Below are 19,691 nucleotides of genomic sequence, written 5' to 3'. Positions count from 1 at the left end.
AATGGGAGTTCATAACCCACTTGAATCAAACTGTGAAATATGATATGTCAAGAACTATGTAATGTTTTGAACAACCAACAATTAAAAAAAATAAAATAAAATAAAGAGACACACCTTACAGGCAAAAACATATACAAGCTTGAAAAAAAGGTATATCATGCAGATGAAGACCAAAAGAAAGCAAGAGAAGCTACTGTTATATCTTACAAAATAGACTTCAGGCCAAAATTAATCAGAAGAGACAAAGAAGAAGGTCACTTCATACCAGTTAAGGGAATCATCAACAAGAAGATATAATAATTATATATATTTATGACCCAAAATTAGTCTGTGCACCTATGTACATTAAAAAAAACCCTACTTAGTATATAGAACAAAATAGACCCCCGATACAATAATACTTAGTGATTTCAACACACTTCTCTCCCCAAAATATAGGTCATCCATAGATAAAGTTTAAAAACATCCTTCAGAACTAAAAAATACTATTAATTAAATGTCCCTAATAGACAACTACAAATATTCCAACTATCAACAACTGAATTAATTTTCTTCTCTCTTGCAATTGAACCTTCTCTATAACAGACCACATTTTTGGACACAAAGCAACTCCTAGCAAAAAAATAAAATAAAAATTAGAAAATGTCTTGTATCCTATCAGATCATAATGAGTTCTACCAAACTTTAAAGAACTAAAGTCAATCTTCCTCAAATTATTCCATAAAATTAAAAAAGTAGAAACACTCTCAATTCATTCTATAAAGCCAGACTCACTCTGATATCAAAACCAAAGACACTTCAAAAAAAAACAACAGACCAATACTCCTGATGAACACCGATGCAAAAATTCTAAATAAAATATTAGCAAACCACATTCAAAACCACATTAAGAAGATAGTACACCATGATCAAGAGAGTTTTACTCCCAGGATGCAAAGTTGGTTCGACATATGCAAGTCAATAGAAATAAATAATTCACCACAGAAATTGAATTAAGGACGAGAATCACATAACAAGAGATGCAGGAAAAAGTCTTTAACAAAATTCAGCAATCATTCATATTAAGAACACTGAAGAAGGTCTGGGTTTGTGGCTCAGTGGTAGAGTACTCACCTAGCATGTGTGAGGTACTGGTTTCAATCTTCAGAACCACATAAAAAATAAAAAATAAATAAACAAAATAAAGGTATTGTGTCCATCTACAACTAAAAAAGAAATTCTTAAAAAAAAAAAAAAACACTGGAGAAACTAGGGACATAAGGAACTTGCCTTAATATTTTAAAAGCTATATAAGACAAACTCCAAGCCAAAATAATACTGAATGGAGAAAAAGCATTTCTTCAGAAATATAATATAAATATAAATATTAGTTTTTGAAACTCTAGCCAGAGCAATTAGGCAAGAGAAGGATGTTAAAGGAGTACAAATAGGGAAAAAAGAAATAAAATTATCTCTGTTTGCAAATGACATGATCCTATATCTAGAAATCCCCCCACCCACTCACCCCCCCCAAAAAAAATACTTCAACATAAGACTTTTAGAACTGATAAATGAATTCAGCAAGTACATGATCAACATTCATAAATCAATAGCTTTCCAATACTCCAATAATGAACCTGTTGAGAAAGAAACCAGGAAAACTATCCTGTTTATAATAGCTTCAAAAAATATTTGGGAATAAATTTAACCATGGAAATGAAACATCTCTACAATGAAAATTACAGAACTCTGAAGAAAGAAATTAAAGAACTTGAAGTTGGAAAACATACATGAGAGAAAAGATAGCCTCTTTAACAAATGGTGCTGGAAAACTGGATATACTTAAGTAGTAGAATGAAAATAGTTTGTCTTTCAACCTGGACAAAATTTAACTTAAAGTGAATCAAAGACTTAGGAATTAGATCAGAAGCTTTGCAACTGTTAGGAGTAAATATAGGGTCAACACTCCCAACACATTGGCAGAGACACCGACTTCCTTAACAAGACCCCTAATACTCAAGAAATAAAACCAAAAATCAATAAATAGGACAGCAGCAAATTAAAAAGCTTCTGTAGAGCAAAGGAAATAAGAGCATAAAGAAATAGCCTACAGAATGGCAGAAAATCTTTGCCAGCTACTCTTCCAATAGGAGATTAATATCTAGAATATATAAAGAACTCAAAAAAACTTGACACTTAACAAAAATTCAAGAAATGGTCCAAAGAACCAAATATACATTTCTCAAAACAAGAAACACAAATGGCCAGCAAATATGTGAAAAAATGTTCAATATCTCTAGCAATCAGGAAAATGCAAACCAAAACTACACTGAGATGCATCTCACTTAAGTTAGAATAGCAATCATGAAGAATACAAATAATAATAAATGCTGGTGAGTATGTTGGGTAAAAGCGTACACTCGCACATTGTTGGTGGGACTGGAAATTAGTACAACCACTCTGGGAAGCTATATGGAGATTCCTCAAAAAAGTAGGAATAGAACCACCATATGACCAAGCTACCCGACTCCTTCATATGTATCCAAAAGAACTAAAATTAGCATAGTATATTGATACAGGCACATCAATGTTTATGGTAGCACAGTTCACAACAACCAGTCATGGAATCAGCTCAGATGTCAATCAACAGATAAATGGTCAAGAAAATGTGGTGTATATACACAATGGAGTTTCACTCAGCTATAAAGAATGAAATTATGGCATTTGCTGGTAACTGGATGGAATTGAAGAGCATCATGTTGAGTGAAATAAGTCAGACCAGAAAGTCAAGAGACAAATTTTTCTCTCATATGCAGAAGATACAGCAAAATAAGGGAAAAATAATAAGTGAGGACACCATGGATATGTAAGGGAGATCAGAGGAAGGGAGATGGGGGTTATTGGGGAGAGTAAGGATGGGAAAAGGGAACAACAGCCGTATAATATTGACCAAATTATGCTGTTTGCATGTGTGAATGTACCGTGGTGAATTTCACCCCTAGGTATATCTATAAAGTACCAATTTATAAAAGCAATTAATATATGGGAGTAAGGTCACTAGAATTAAGTAGTGGGAACAGTACAGTGGGATGGGAGGGTAGGGAGGAAGGAATTACTAGGAGCTATTATGTAAAGCTATAATGTACTAATGAAAACATTAAAATGTACTTTAAAGAAATATATTACTTTTTATAACAAATCATAAATAAAGTCATTCATTTCTGTTTATCTCTTTTATATATTATTTTCATTTATTTATTTATGATTTCATAATGTCTATAAAATGTTGTAAATTATGGTGAAATAAAGTGGAATTCTTACATGGTACTTTATAGTTTCCTCAATCATCTCCTTTTATTCATGTTTCTCACTGAATGATGAAAAAAACATATTGTCCTCAGTACATCTCAGAATCCAAAGAAATGGGGAATATGACCAATACAATTATTAGCATTATTTAGAAGACAACTAGAAGCAATCAAAAGACAAAATGACAAACTAGAAATAGAGACACACACATCACAGGTAAAGTAGATGAATGTCCTTCTTCAAATCAACATCACTTGCATAAAGACAAACAAGAAAACTAATAACTTACCTCATGCTAGAAAGAATATAAGATGGTTTCTAAAGTTTGTGTAAGGAAAAAGAAATTAAACTGGATTCTATAGGAAATTAAAACAAGAGTAAAAACAATGGCAGAAAATGAGAGGCTTGAAATGAAGGTCATACTGATCCTATTTATTCGGGTAAATAATAACCCATACACCGATTAATAAACATAAGTGTATGCCTATAGAATTTTTACCATCTTACTGGATTTCAGATAAAACTTTGTTTCAAATTGATTAAGAGTTCTAATATACATGGACTATTCAGGACCATTAGGACTTAAAGTGACACTATTCATATATCGGTGCACATACTAAGTGCCTACTATGTGCCAAAATATAAACATATATCAAAAGGAATATGTACTTGGATCTCTCTCCATATTCTTACATATGTATAAATTGACGAATCAAATAATATAAGACTATATTGTATTTTTATATGGATTTTACTACGTTATTTTAAACTTCTTGAGAAAAAACACCTTTTGCTACATAATAAACCATGAGGACAGGGGCTATATCCATCTTATTTTTTGTTATATTCCCCAGTACCATGATGCTCAAGATATAAAGCCTCTTTATTTACTTTTATTAATATATTATACTTTATAAAGTGCTCTCTTGTCTAAATGAGTACTGAATACAAAATGAAGAAAAGTAATATTAAATGACCTTCCTGCAACTACACATCCAGTTATTAAAATTAAAAAATGGTGAATGTTTATAATATTTTCTTTAATCATTCATACACACACACACACACACACACACACACACAATGTATATCTGAACATCTCATGTCAGGTATATTGCTGGTATGAGGGTGTAAATGATACATAAGACAAAGGTTATTCCAACAAATAATTACAGAAAATATCCCATTACAAAAATCTAATAAACAGAGACATTAAGGACATATGCAGAACACACCTAATATTTAGAGATGACCATAGAAGGTATATTCAGGAGATATTCCAAGATTTATAGCAAAGGGAACACCTAACTCTCTGGGGTAGATTCTATAATCATTTTCCTAAAAAAAAACAGACATTCCTCCCTTTATTGTATTTCCTTTTATTGTAACTCACAGACACTGTGTTTTTTAAAAAATTGAAGGTTTGTTGCAATTCTTCATTGGGCAAGGCTATTGCTAACATTTTCTTACCAGCTCAGATGACCATTAGCATTTTTTAGCAATAAAGTATTTTTAAATTAAGGCACATACATTTTTACACATAATGCTATTTATTGCACATTTAATAGACTACAGTATAGTATAAATGTAAATTTTATAGGCCCTGGGAAACCAACATACTTGTGTTACTTGCTTTATTGAGGAATTTGCTTTATTGTGGTGTTCTGGAACTGGATCCATAATATCTCTAAGGTATGCCTATATTTGATTTTCTGTAAAAATCTTTGTGAGGTATTCATAAAAACATTCATTTTCTATTATTTAATTTATATAGTATCACAATAATTTATATTTAATTATAAAAATATATCTCAAGAGTTATAACTCGTAAAATAATCCTTTCTAGATGTTATATTTTTTAGGCCAGAGTACAAAAGTCAGCCACTTGTTATCAACAATTATGACTCAAGTTTATCAGTTTACCTGAAAATTTAAGAAATTTTAAACATTTCCAGTTTTCTGACTAACAGATTACTACATCCTGTTAATATTTTTAAACATTTATTATTTGACAGACCTTGGGGAAAAAGAAATATAATTTCCTACTCTCAAGAAGCTCATTAGAATAATTTGATTTCATACCATCACATTAAAGCAGTAAATATATTTTTGCTCCATATTTGCTTTAGGACAATTAAGCAATCTTTGATCGCACCAGAGAACTAAAATCATAATCACTGTATTTATTTTTTGTTAAACATTTAGTAGTATATATTAATAATTTTCTTAAATATTTTGGAAATAAATGAAAAAAGAAAGAAATTCCAGCAGAGTAGAGGAAGCAGAGCTGGGGAAGGGAAGAAAGGAGAGAAAGAGGAAGTAATGGGGTTCAAGTGGAGTAAATTATATTCCATACATGCATAATTATGTCAAAATGAACCTGAATATTATGTAGAACTATAATGCACTAATAAAAACATTTTTAAAAGGGTATGCCTAATCAAAAAGTAAAAATAAAAATACAATTCCATATTAATCTGTAGCAGAAAAAAAATTAGAAAAACATTAACCCCAAGTAAAAACATTGTTTATGACTTCAGAGTAAGATAGAAAAACACACTAAAGAAAATAAAATCTAGCCCAATAAATTTCACAAGTTAATAGGAATTAATTTTAATCACTTGGTATGATTGTTTTGTTTTTTAATAATATATAATAATAATTTTATAACTCAGATGAACCTAGTTTTAACTCAGCAAAAAGAAAGGACCAAGTCTCTTTCCCAGCCATGTGACAATATAATTGCCCTACAGTAAAGTCTCTTCTTTTGTAAAATGAACTTTGAATTATTAAATTTTCTTCCAATATGTCCTATCTTATTCTCCATTCACCTCTAGAAACCAACAGGCAGATATACTTTATAATATGTCACAGCAGAAAGGAAACACCAGATTTGTTTACAAATCGTTCCTAGATTTTTCTGCGACTATTTCTCAAAGATGAATCACAGCAATATCTGGAAACACATTAAAAACTACTATGCATGTTATTTTTATAAAGTTAATTACTTTAAATATGTTTAAAATAAAAAATATAGAAAGCTATGCAAAGTACAACTTACCACATTATAAAATATATAAAGCAAACACACTTGTAACTACCACCATGGTCAAGTAAACCAGAATTTTGTCACCCATTTCAGAAGCCCTTTCTATGAGGCCACTCCATTCATATTTTCTTCCTAACCACCAAAAGTAACAATTAGCCTAATTTGTAATCATTTCCTTGTGAATTTTATAACTTTTCCATTCAAAAGTGCATTCCTATACACTATTTTTTTAAAAGAGAGAGAGAGGAGCACACTACCGCTTAAGCCACATCCCCAGCCCTCCTATACACAATTAACTGTTTACTTCTAAGTGCATCTTATTTTATATTAGCAACACGTATTGATACTAAGTATTTAACTTCTTTTATTTTAAAATATAAATGCAAGACCAAGGTTTCACTCATCTTAAAAGTTTTATCTTTTTCTCATAATAATTGTGCACAGGATGATTTTTTGAGGAAAAATATATTAATACTGCATGTGTAATCATTTGGCAAATGATAAAATAACAAAAGTCCATACTCTAACAGGCAATGTTCAGTAAAGAAGAAATACAAATACATGAAAAAATGTTCAACATCTCTAACAATTAGGGAAATGCAAATAAAAACTACATTGAGATTCCATCTCACTCCAGTCAGAATAATAATTATCAAGAATACAAGCAGCAATAAATGTTGGTGAGAATGTGGGGGGAAAGTATATATTGCTGGTGGGACTGTAAATTGGTGCAACCACTCTGGAAAACAGTTTAGAGATTACTCAGAAAGTTTGGAGATTACTCAGAAAGTTTGGAATGGAACTACCATTTTATCTCATTATCCCACTCCTCAGTATATATCCAAAAGATTTAAAATCAACATACTACAGTGATACATCCACATCAATATTTATAGCAGCTCAATTTGCAATAGCCAAGTCATGGAACCTCATTCAGATGCCAATAAACAGATGAATGAATAAAAAATGTGATACACACACACACACACACACACACACACACACACACACTCACACACGCACACAAATGGAGTATTACTCATCCATAAAGAAGAACGTCTTTATGACATTTGGCAGCAATGGATGGATCTGAAGACTATCATACTAAGTGAAATAAGCCAGTCCCCAAAAACCAAAGGTCAAATGTTTTCTAATATGCGAAAACTAATCCACAATAAGGGGTAGGGATAAGGGGAAGAATAGAAGTCAGTAGATTAGACAATGGGAAATGGAAGGGAGGGAACAGGGATAGGTAAAGGAAAAACAGTGGAATGAATCTGACATAATTTTCCCATGTACATATATGAAAACAACACTATGAATCCCACCATCATGTACATCCATAAAAATGGGATCCTAACTAGAATAATATATTTTCCATGCTTCTATAAGCATATCAAAATAGATTCTGCTGTCATGTATAACTAAAAAGAACCAATAAATTAAAATATTAAAACATTAAAACATTCAAAGCCAAATATATTTCTGGAATAATAATTACAAAAAAAATATTAAAAATTATTTAATGAAAGACAAGTTTCAGTGAGGATGTGCAGAAAAAGGATTCCTGTAAACTACTATCATAAATGTAAACTGGTGCAACCATTTTGAAAAACAGTATAAAGATTTCTTGAAAAACTAAAAACCAATTTACCATTTGATCCAGCAATCCCACTTGTAGGTATAAATTCAAAGAAATTGAATATCCAAGAAATATCCAATGTCCACTTTAGATCATTCGTAATAACCAAGATATAGAATCAACCTAAAGAAAATGTAGTATATATACACAACAGAATAATAGACTTGAAAATAAAGCAAATTTTGCCATTTGCAACAAATGAAACTAGAGGACATGTTAAACTAAATAAGCCAGTCACAGAGGAGAAATACACAGAGGAGATAAATCTTAGTTTTATGTAGAATCTAAAAAGATCAAATCCAAACAAACAGAAAGTACAATGGTGGTTTGCCATGAACTGAGAAGAGGGAGAAATGGTGAGGTACTGGTCAAAATATACAAAATCATGTAATATAAATTCTGGAATCTAATATTCAACATTGGGCATACGATTAACAATAATGTCTACTTAAAAATTCACTGAAAGATTATATTGTATGTTTAGTACCCTTACTACAAAAGGAAAAACAAAAATTAGAGGTGGAGAAATCTTTTGAAGATCACAGATAAGTTTATGGCATTGATTTTGAGGATGGTTGTTGCATAGGTATACTTCTTGCCAAACACATCAAATTATAGACATTGCATATCTATAGCTTTTTGTATGTCAGTAACACGTCAAAAAAGGAGTTAAAACTAAAAGATGACTGAAAATTTATCTATTTAGTTTATGAATGTCTCTCAATATATACATATGCAAAAAAAGCACAAATGACTTTTATGAGCAATGCTAAATGTCTATGTATGTAATATGATTGTAGGAAAAATATATGACCATTTTTCAATTTAAATTTTATTTTTCAAAGTTTTTAATTTTCCAATTTCAGAAGAGAAATAAGAACTCATCAAAAGATGAAAACGACCTTTAAGGTAACTTTTCTAGATAAGGATTTAGAAATTTTATATATATATAAAAGTTGAATCCAAATATCCAAAGATAGTAACTTCAACATTTTAGCCTATTTTTAATGGAAAGGATTATTGATTATTTACCTTAGTATATCTCCATTATTTCTTTAAGAAAAAGCAATTTGTCATTATATAATTAGTTATACAAGTAAGAAGTAAAATAAAAAGACTAATTTTCAGGAAATCCTTATGAAACATATCAGGATTTACACATGCAATAAGTAAGTATTTTTCTATTCTGAAGAACACAGGTATTAAAGGAAATATTTTTTCAGAATACTTTCTTGAGAACTACCTTAAAGTTCAATAGATAAACATATTAGTTACCCATTTAGGAATCATTCCATAATGAACTGTAGCACAGAAATATAACATTCTAGAATTTTACAAAAATCTTATTGCTTATTCTTGAAAAACTAAAAACTGATTTACCATTTGATCTAGCAATCCCACTTGTAGATATAAATTCAAAGAAATTGAATATCCAAGAAATATCCACGGTCCACTTTAGATCTCATAATAACCAGGATTTAAAGCTTCTATATTTACACATTTAAACCATTATATTTACACATTATGTTGATCATTTTCAGAAATCATTTAGTATTAATAAATCAGGAAATCTTCATGAAAATAAGTGATAGAAAGTAAATGTATTTTTAAAAATACAATTTTAATATAAAATTATATAAGTCAAATTTTATCTTTTATCAATTCCTGATTTTGAAAAAGTTGGGCATGTATCAATACTCCTAAGATGGCTTAAAGATTTAATAAAAATGCTATCTATGAATAAATTGAATCTCTTAATACTAAAAATTTAATATAAAATTAAACACTTGATAAAGTATGTTAATATTCATACTGTGTTATTAAACCCAATACTAAATTTTTTATAAACTACTTCTCTAGGACCAAATAACATGGTAAAAAGTTGTTCTTACTTTAAATTCCACTCAATTTCACACCTACCTTTGGCCAACACTTATTTTCAAAAACTTTGAAATATTTAAGTGTATTTCTAAACCTAATAAGTATGAATAGTCTTTGAAATTTTGAAAGTGACTTATGAATGCCGAGATGATAATGATGAAGATGAAAGTGTAATGACAATATGGTAATTTATCTAATATTTCTAGAAATAGCTACTTAATTAGTTCAATAGCCCCATAAGATCTTTATAGTGAACAGCAGGGTGTATCTTTCTACACAAAAGAATTTTGAAAAAATACTTACATAATTAATTTAGTAAACTATACATTGTCAAATATTATGCCTCTTTTACAAGTAGCAAAGTAAAATTGTACAGAGAAATACTGTGTCCTGCCTGGGCCCTGACTTATCTATTACCTCCTTTGTTTATGTGCAGTAGAATCCCCTACATACACCTTATGTCCAAGAGCTACTATTTAGTACATGTCAAGCTTATGAATACAATCAACATCAGATGAGGTAATCATAAGCAATCAAGTTAGTACAGATTTAAAGAACTACACAGTCCTGCCAGGTGCCCAAGATTTGATGTCTCTAAAATCTGCATACTCACCCTCCTGCTATTTTGAGGGGTTATAATTCTTCTAGCCAATTCAACTCTTAGGTCTAAGACTGAATTAGTTCCTGCATAAGAACAAAGACTTTTTTCCTTTTGAGCCCTGGATGTGATTTTTAAGGACTTTTGCACAGAATGATGCTTCCTTCGACCAACTAGACAAGTATCCCTCTAGTTAAGTTTTAGGTGTTTGCTGTCAGATATTTCCCCAGGTTCCTGCCCCAATTCTACTTCTAAAAAAGGGAACTGAATTTCTACCATCCCAAATTCAATCTGTCCTTCTTTTACGATCTACTCTACAACTGTTTTTCCAGCCCCTTTAAAACACCTTTTCCTCATTCAGACATGCAATTTTTCCCTAAAGAAAAATTCTCCTTCTTGTATTTCCTTTCTTTTTCCATCATTCTACTTCCTGATAAAATCAGCTTTCTAAAATTATTATCTTATTGTCTTAAAAATGCTCAAACCAAAGATAGTCCACTGTCCTTCCTCAAGAATTTTTTTAAATCATATATTTATTTTTGTCTAGAATCTTCTGCTTTCTTGTTTGACATTTCCTTTAATCCATAACAAATTTTATTCGGTGAACTGAATTCAGTGGCAGGAACAGTCTTAAGATTTATAAGCAAAATTTTCAAAGGGAGAATGGAATATTTGTGTGTATGTATTTGTGTGTATCTATTTAAAAATTGAGAAGTAACCATTTACAGAAATCTTGCCATAAATATCTTTGGAAACTAAAGAATTACTATCTCATTTTTGTAAATCTGATATTTCACAAATCAGACATGCTTAACAATAAGAAATACCTTTAACAGTTAGGAGTTAGGCCTACTCTTTATCCTAAGCTTCAAAAATATCTCAAATATACCTTTGTATTTCATTTTAAAATTATGAGCCTAAGTTTCAAGATGAAAAAGAAAAAAGAAAAGAAAACCAACCATTTCTTAAGTGCTAAGACAAAATAATAGACGACCCAAAGCATTTGGGTTAAAAAGAAAATTGATAGTATAGCTTTGTAAAGCGTATGTTCACTTACATAATCATGGAAGGCTTTTGCTTCACTTGAGTGTTCACATGTTTCCCGTCTCTCTGGAGCTGCACAGTAGAGATCCCAAAATACACTAAAAAAGTAATTATGGTAACATTAAGAAAATCCTGTAACACCAATATGAGAAATCAAAATTCCAAAAGTATAAGACATATTATTCTTCATATAAACTTTTTCTTATTAAGGGCAAGTATTTCTTTATAAGATTTAAATTCAGGAAAGGCATATCATCTAATAATCAGGTATAACATCTAGCTGTACTTCAGAAATGCTAAATAAGATTTTTCTAGAAGGATAAAATAATTTTAAATCAGCCCCCCATCTCACCCCCAGTAGTCCTAGGGACTGATCTCAGTGCCTTACAAAAAAACCAAATAAATAAATAATAATAATTCAATAACTTTCATTCTTACAATTGGCTATTTACTCTATGCATTTACACTTGATTGAGGTAATTATAATACTTTTTCCAATTTTCCCATGAAATAGGACATGGAAACAGTAAGTACTATCCTAATTTAATAACTAAGAAATAAGGTGGTTCATTAATTTTTTTCAATATAATATTCTTCTCCAACTCAAAGGTCAACACTCTGACCATTAAATTACATTGATCAAACAAATATATTTTCTTAAAATATTGTCTTCTTTTCCCTGAAAATAACAAAGTAGGTTAGTAATTTTGAAAATAAAATGATCCATTCTAACTTCTTTTCTTTTTCTCATTTCAAAAGGTTCTGTTTCTTACAAAACATAAGGCTTTGGTCACCTTTCCATCTATCAAATTAACAATGAGCATGAGCAAGGAATTAAAAAATCAGGAAAGTAAATATTTTGAAGTATTGGTAATTAATAAAGGCAATTATAATAATCAATAAAATTATTTTTATTCCAATTCTATAGAAATGAAAAGTAGGCTAAACCAACTACTCAAGAGTAAATATATTGAAGTAGGACATATCTGAGAAAGAAGCCAGTTCTGCAAATCACCAACTAACAGAGCCCTTAAGCAAGTGATTTAAACTGATCAGAAACACAATTTCCTCCCCTATAACGTGGATTTTTTGAGAAGATTAATTTATACAACACAATCACAGTGCCTGACATATAACAAGCATATCATTAATAATATCATCAATGCTATAATTAGCTTTCAAAAAAATTTAAATTCATGTATTTTAAGGCAGGTGACTGTGACAAGGGCTCAGGTAATGACAGTTCAATAAAATTTGGTAAATTGAATCTGTAATTTCTTTTGACCTCTGAAGACTCATTTGGTTTGGATCTCTCCTCAACTAAGGGCAAAATATTCAGTAGAGAGTATAACTCTAAGTAAGTTCACAACTAATTCAGCAAAATAAGATTACCCTCAGAGATGAAAAAATTAAAGACTTGAGTACTGCCATAATTTCCTTTAATGTCTTTATTATTTCCTTTCCTATTAAATGAAAAGAAAATCCAGATTCTTTTCTTATTAGATTTCTACAAAGAGCAAGACATATAAGGAAGATATTAAAGAGAAAATAATTTAAGTAAATTTCAATTTTTTTAGGAGAGTGAAAGTTAAAGTTGCAGTTGGCCTCCAACAGCCCCACTGGGAAAAAGAGTTTACACTCAAAGATATTCAAGGGTACACCTAAAAGTCTTCTACTTGGATCAGTGTGTTACGAATTATAGTATATTGCAATTACTTGTTTTCAGGTTCTAAGAACCTTCAAAGCCCTTAAAGTCAAATTTTTAATGTAGTCTTTAAATTGTACTTAGATTAATAATAGGATATTATATTTAATATTATGGAACAGTTTAATATCCCTTCTCTGTCACTAATTTTCTAGCAAATATCATAAGAAATCTCCTTGAAATTATTTGAATATATTACTTAAATATATTAAAATATTATTAAAAGATTGTCTTAAGGGGAAATAATTTTTATAGAATATGTCAAAAGTTATTAAATATGAGAAACAATTATTTACACCTGTATAATTAAATATCCATCTAAGAATATTAACATTGTTCTACTTTTATTGTTAAGTTTGTCCTATAAGTTTAGTATGGAAGGTCAAAAGTTCAAAAGCTCAAGTTTAGAACAAGTTACTAAAATATAAATAATAAATTTATGTTATTTCTGAGAACTCCATATTATTTATATACAATCTTCTTTAATAAAAGTAAAGAAATTATCCTTTCAAAAATTTACTCATGGCAAGCCCTGCTCTAGGTCTCATCCTGTAGTGCCTAAGACATGTATGTCAATTCTCTTCTGTGAATTCACAATATCTATTCCATCAATTCAAACATTGATACAGAGGTCACCAGAAAGATATATGATGAGAGGAGATTAAAGAATACTCATACAAATAGGGCAAATCTTCAATTTAAAAAAAAAACTCTACTCATTAGGATAGTTTCTTAATTGAGTCTATAATAATCTTGAGATATATGTCATGAAACTTAAAGAATAAAATTAATAAAAATTAAATATGGACAGATTTATTTTTAGTGCTAGGATATTCATGTTTGAACATATGCTTTATGTATTTCATAATCATTGTATGTTCTTATACCTAAGAGTTACAGATGGGAAAGATATTTCAAAATTTTGTCTTTCCTAGAAAGTTCAATCATGTTTGGCCTCAGTACTACGCACCATAACTACTACAATATTGTTATGGTTTCAATGTAAGGTGTCCCTCAAAAGCTCACGTGTGAAACAATGCAAGAAGATTCTAAGGAGAAATGACTGGGTTGTAAGAAGAGTCTTAACCCAATCGGTGATATAATCCTCTAATAGGGATTAACTGAGTGGTAAGTTAGTGGCTGGAGGAGGTGGGAATTGTGGCATGGCTTTGGGTATATATTTGTACCTGTCCAGTGGAGTTTTTCTCTCGACTTCCTGACCACCATGATGTGAGCTGCTTTCCTCTGCCACACTCTCCAGCCATGATATCCTTCCTCACCTTGAGCCCAGAGGAATGGGAGCCCTCTGTCAACCTTTGAAACCATGAGCTCTCAAATAAACTTTTCCTCCTCTACAATTGTGCTGGTTGGATCCTTTAGGTATAGCAGCAGAAAAGCTAACTAAAACAAATATCATCTTAATATTTGAAAACAATTAGCTATATCACATTATCAATAACAACAAAAGACTAAAGTACATTATTTTAGTCCATATTCCAAAAGTGATCCATGCTTGGCTTTGTGGGAGAATAGAAAATCACTTACCTTTTACAGTCTCAATTTGTAATTTTTAAGCAGGTTAAAACCTATGAATACTTTGTGAACTAAAAATAAAATATAAACTACTTTTTCTTCTAATATTATATCAAATTTACATTAAATGCCTGGTCTATATAATGTTATGCCATATACTATCCCAGAAAAAAATAGACATATAATCAATGGCACATGTATGACTGTGAATCCAAAACCAGTGAAGAGATAAGCTAAAAATTGCTTATTGCCTAAAACACCTAAGTGAGGAAGTTATACCTCATTAAGTTATTAAAATTTCACAGATATGGGCAAATGCTTATAGCTCATATTATGACAATATGATGATTACCACGTGAAAATACAGACTTTCTCAAGAGGAAGAACTGAGCTTTTCAGGAGGTTCATAGTAAAACTTGATTTGTCCATTGGGGAGATTTCATTGGTGAATATTAGTGAACTGCTCTGAAAACCAACTCAATTTGTTACTTGATTCCTAAGAGGGCCAGAGTAAAAACTTCAGGGTCTACGTAAACACAGACTGTTTTCTTCAACCACAGATTCTGAGAAAAAGGGGCTTCTCAATTTCTCTAATCCCTACACCTATTAAGCTTGGAAGGAATATATTATCTTTGAAATGTAGTGAATTCATAATCACACATAATGCTTTAGATTTATGCAGCATCTTTTTTCCTAAGTGAAAAATCTGAATTTTACTAGTGAAAACAACAGAGGCTAAATACAGAGAAGCAAAATTTACAAAGTACTAAAATCTTTGGTCTTCTACAAGTATTATTAAAATCATCCCTGCATAAGTCAACATCAAACATAGTGTTCCCAAATTGATTATTCTCACTCAAATACTGCTTTCCCTTCAATTCCCAAAGGTGGCAATAAAGATGACTGAGCTAGCTATTCATATCTCAAGGGAACACACAAAGCAAAATGGCTCTAAGAGATATCTACAATAGTGAATAAACATGCAAGATGTGTTTTAGAAAATAAGAATCTAATATAATTATGTATGTTTTATGCAGCTAACCAAACCCAGGACTTCTTGAAAATAAAAAGTTAAAAAATAAGAACACTGTGGAAAATAATTTTCCTGTGGAACAAGCTATGTATTGTTAAATTCAAGTCTTAATGGCTAAACAAGTCATTTCTCTCTGGCCTCAAAATATATCAGTGAATCTTAGTTACTCAAAATTCCTGCTATACTTTGGACTCCCAAAGGCCCACAAGGCTTAATCTCCAGCGTGGTACTTTTTTAGAGATGGTAATAAGTTTAACAGGTGGACCTTAGCAGAAGGTTTCTCATCAGTGGGTGTGTGTCCTTGAAAGGAACAGAGGGACCCCAGTACTTCTCTTCCTTTTTCTCCTTCCTTTTTGTCCCAGACATTGAATGGGTTACTCTACCATGAGCTTCTACCATGATGAGCTACTGTAGTCCCAAAGCAAATAGGACTAAAACCTCCGAACCCGTGAGCTAAAATAAGTCTTTTCTCTTTTTAAGTTGATTGTCTCAAAATTTGTTACAGTAATAGAAAACTGAATAACACAGTCTCTCTTGAAGAAAAACATCCATTCATAGGTGGTTATACTTAAAATATTTATATGCTCTTCACCTTTAAAACTTTCAAACACATGCACATTATTATCCCTTAGGCTTCCTTAATACTTATTTTTTTATATTTATTTTTTAGTTGTCGTTGGACATAATGCTTTTATTTTACTTATTTATTTTTATGTGGTGCTGAGGATTGAACCCAGGGCCTCACACGTCTCCCTTCAATTCCCAAATATGGCAATAAAGGTGACTTAGCTAGCTATTCAATCTCAAGGGAACACACAAAGCAAAATGGTTTGTGGAAAACCTTAGCTCTACTACTAAGCCACAACCCCAGCCTATCCTTAATACTTCTTCAAATAAAAGCACAAAATCTTATTTCACTATCACAAAATGTTTGCAATCCTCCTGAATTAATAAATTCATATTTTAAAGTATGACCAAAAATAGTTAACATGTATTGAGTATGTACAAAATTCAAGCATCACATATTAAACACTATATATTTAGCATTTGATCTTCCTATTATTATCCCCATTTTATATATGAGTGAACTGAGACTCAAAAAAGTAAAATAATTTGCCTAAAGCCACAGAGTTAGTGACACAACTGGACTTGAATTTTTTTCTCCCTGTACTGAGTCTTGAACCCAAGTCTCACATATGCTAGGCAAGTGCTCTATTATTAATCTTCATCCCCAACCCTTTTTCAAATTTTAAGACAGGATCTTGCTAAATTACTGACGCTGGCCTTGAACTTGTGATCATTCCTGCCTCAGCTCCTGAGTTGCTGGGAGTAGCTAGGATTATAGGTGTGCACTGCCAGTTCTCTGGCACATCACTATCCCTTTTTTTATTTTGAGATAGGGTCTCACTAATTTGTCTCAAATTTTAATCCTCTCACTCAGCCTCCTGAGTGTAGTTCAGAATACAGACCTGTGCCACAGATCCTGGCTTGAACTTTTTAATAATTACATTATTTTGCTTCAAATGTGAGTATGGTATTAAGTGTCCACATTTCAGTGATCTTTATTCTGATTATAGATAGGTTTATACAACTCTAGAAATCTGAATATCATTAGCTATCAAAAGAATTTGTCCCAGATGAGACAGTAAGCACTGTTATCCTAAATTTGACCCTCATATTTTTAACCCATTTCCTGAGTATCCTTTGGCAACCACTAGCCTACCTTACATGCAACTGCCAGTGATCTATAGATGCCATAATATAGACAGAACTCAGGAAAGAAAACTTTTCTTAGTCCCTTTTTATATACTGCCTGGAACCTGCCTCTCCTGATACTCCGAAAGGAAATGCTACAAAAGTCCTATTAATAATAGTGGGCAACTGAATTCATCTCTGTGAGTAAGAAACATTATCAGGCAGAACTCCTGGCCATTCACCCACGCAGGACCTCCTGGTGCATGAGTAGGACCACTAGCATCAGCATCCACATCAAACTCCTGGTCACCCACCCATGCAGGAATCCTGGCTGCTGCTCCCAGGCAGGACACCCAGCCATTGCCCACGTGCAGGAACTCCAGCTGCCACTCCCATAGGGACCCCCATCTGCCAACATTCGGCTCACCCAGTCACCTCCATCTAGGGACACTGCAGCCACTGACATAGTCCCTTACGTGTGGTAGCCTATACCGGAGAACACAGCACAGGGTTTGGAGACAGCCGCCAGTCATAACACGGATGCCACAGAGCTGCATCTCTGAACATGCCACCCATCACCACTGCCTGTCCCACCCAACCCGACACCCAATTGGTGAAAGCAGCTACCTCCATCTGGGACACCTTCATTGCCATCTTTAATTGGGGCAACGCCCAGTTTGGAACACCAGCTGGGACTTAGAAGCAATTTCAAGGTATCTTCAGTCCCCAAATTTCCCCTCTCCCCATCAGCCACTAACCAGGCACAGTGCTTGCAGCTACATGGCTGGTTTGTAGCTTGCAAAACCTGGTTCTGAAATGCCCAATACAAAACAGCTCTCCACAACAGGTGCACAGCCCCCAGAACTCAGCCCTCAAGACCTCAGGAGAGAAATGTTAGTGATTGGGAAGTAGAAAGGGAGAGGGTGAGATACAGTTTAGAGACTAAATTAGAGATCAGGAATTGTGAGGTTTGCAGGAGATATAATCATATCACATGAGTGAGCCCCAAAGGAGATCCTTGGGGTGCAGTCTCCCATCAGGGACCAAAAATGCTATACCCCACATCCAGGAGCTCCACCCACAAGATCAACCCTCCCCTCCTAATAACCTTCACTATCCTGAGAGTGGAGATACCAACAAACAACAGCAACCCCACCTATTGAACGAGAAGGGAAACAGGAAAAATACTGATCTCCAGCAAAAATAATCCTAATATCTTCCTTCAAGATTTTTTTTCCTCTTTCTCTCTTCTCCTGCCCTCACATCCGCAACAGTTGTGCAACCAAATACATTTCATGAATTAGACTATTGAGAACTTAAATGTCGGAATAGTCTATTATAGTTGTGTTGTATATTCTTTCATCTCCTATATTTACATTTTATAGTTTTCAAAATATTTTTGTTTTTTTACACTATTGTCTTCCTACTTCCCACACTTTCTCTCTCTTTTCCTGCTACCAACCAACTTCTTTAGATTCCTTTTTCATGCTTTCTAAGATCTAATAACTCTATATCCTCACCTCCTACCTGCTCAACATCTCACCCTACACCTTACCCCTAGTTCTTTGTCCACCATCAGAAACTGTAAATCCTTTTGCAAACCTACTTTTTATATTGTAGATAATAATTGCACTCACCATTTCTGCATATTGTGACAAAACCATAAATGTCCTAATAGCAGCTATTTGGTTTAAGGTTGCATATTGTTTGTATTGGGCTCTGTTAATATTCTTTCTCCAACTTAAAGGGGAGGAATTTAAACCCTTCAGAGACACTATAAGCCAATAGGGTAAAAACTGTAACACTTCAAATCCACGGTGCTAGAAGAGAAGACACACAAACAACATGAAAAAAACAAGGAAAGAAAGTGCCCCAAACAAGATACTACACTATTAGAATCCATGGCCAGCACAACAGAATAAATAAAAGAGGAGGAGTTCAGAATGTACATAATTTGAATGATTTTTGAATTAAAGGATGATAAAAGAGAGCAAATATAGGCAGCAAAGGATCATTTTGATAAAGAGCTGCATGAAGCAAATACATGAAGCAAAAAACTACTTCATTAAAGAGATACAGGTTCTGAAAAAAAACAAGAAATCCTTAAAATGAAAGAAATAATAAACCAAATTAAAAACCCAGTAGAAAGCACCACCAACAGATTAGATCACTTGAAAGTCAAGACCTCAGACAACGAAGACAAAATATATAATCTTGAAAAGA

At 32.1% G+C, this 19,691-nt stretch overlaps 1 protein-coding gene across 3 annotated transcripts in view; it reads right to left on the bottom strand.

The window, feature by feature from the left end:
• SSBP2 (single stranded DNA binding protein 2) overlaps positions 1-19,691 on the bottom strand; it is a 351,463-nt gene that overhangs the window by 217,759 nt on the left and 114,013 nt on the right. For all 3 annotated transcript variants that reach the window (XM_081294470.1, XM_081294469.1, XM_081294471.1), the window contains one exon: positions 11,516-11,600. In XM_081294470.1, coding sequence (XP_081150596.1) covers positions 11,516-11,600 — 85 coding nt within the window. The remainder of the gene's footprint in view (positions 1-11,515; positions 11,601-19,691) is intronic.

The sequence above is a fragment of the Spermophilus citellus genome (genome assembly GCF_964194105.1).
Source record: "Spermophilus citellus genome assembly, chromosome: 1".
Classification (NCBI taxonomy): domain Eukaryota; kingdom Metazoa; phylum Chordata; class Mammalia; order Rodentia; family Sciuridae; genus Spermophilus; species Spermophilus citellus.
The sequence above is the reverse complement of the archived record's forward strand: the minus strand, read 5'-3'. Positions and strand labels throughout refer to the sequence as shown.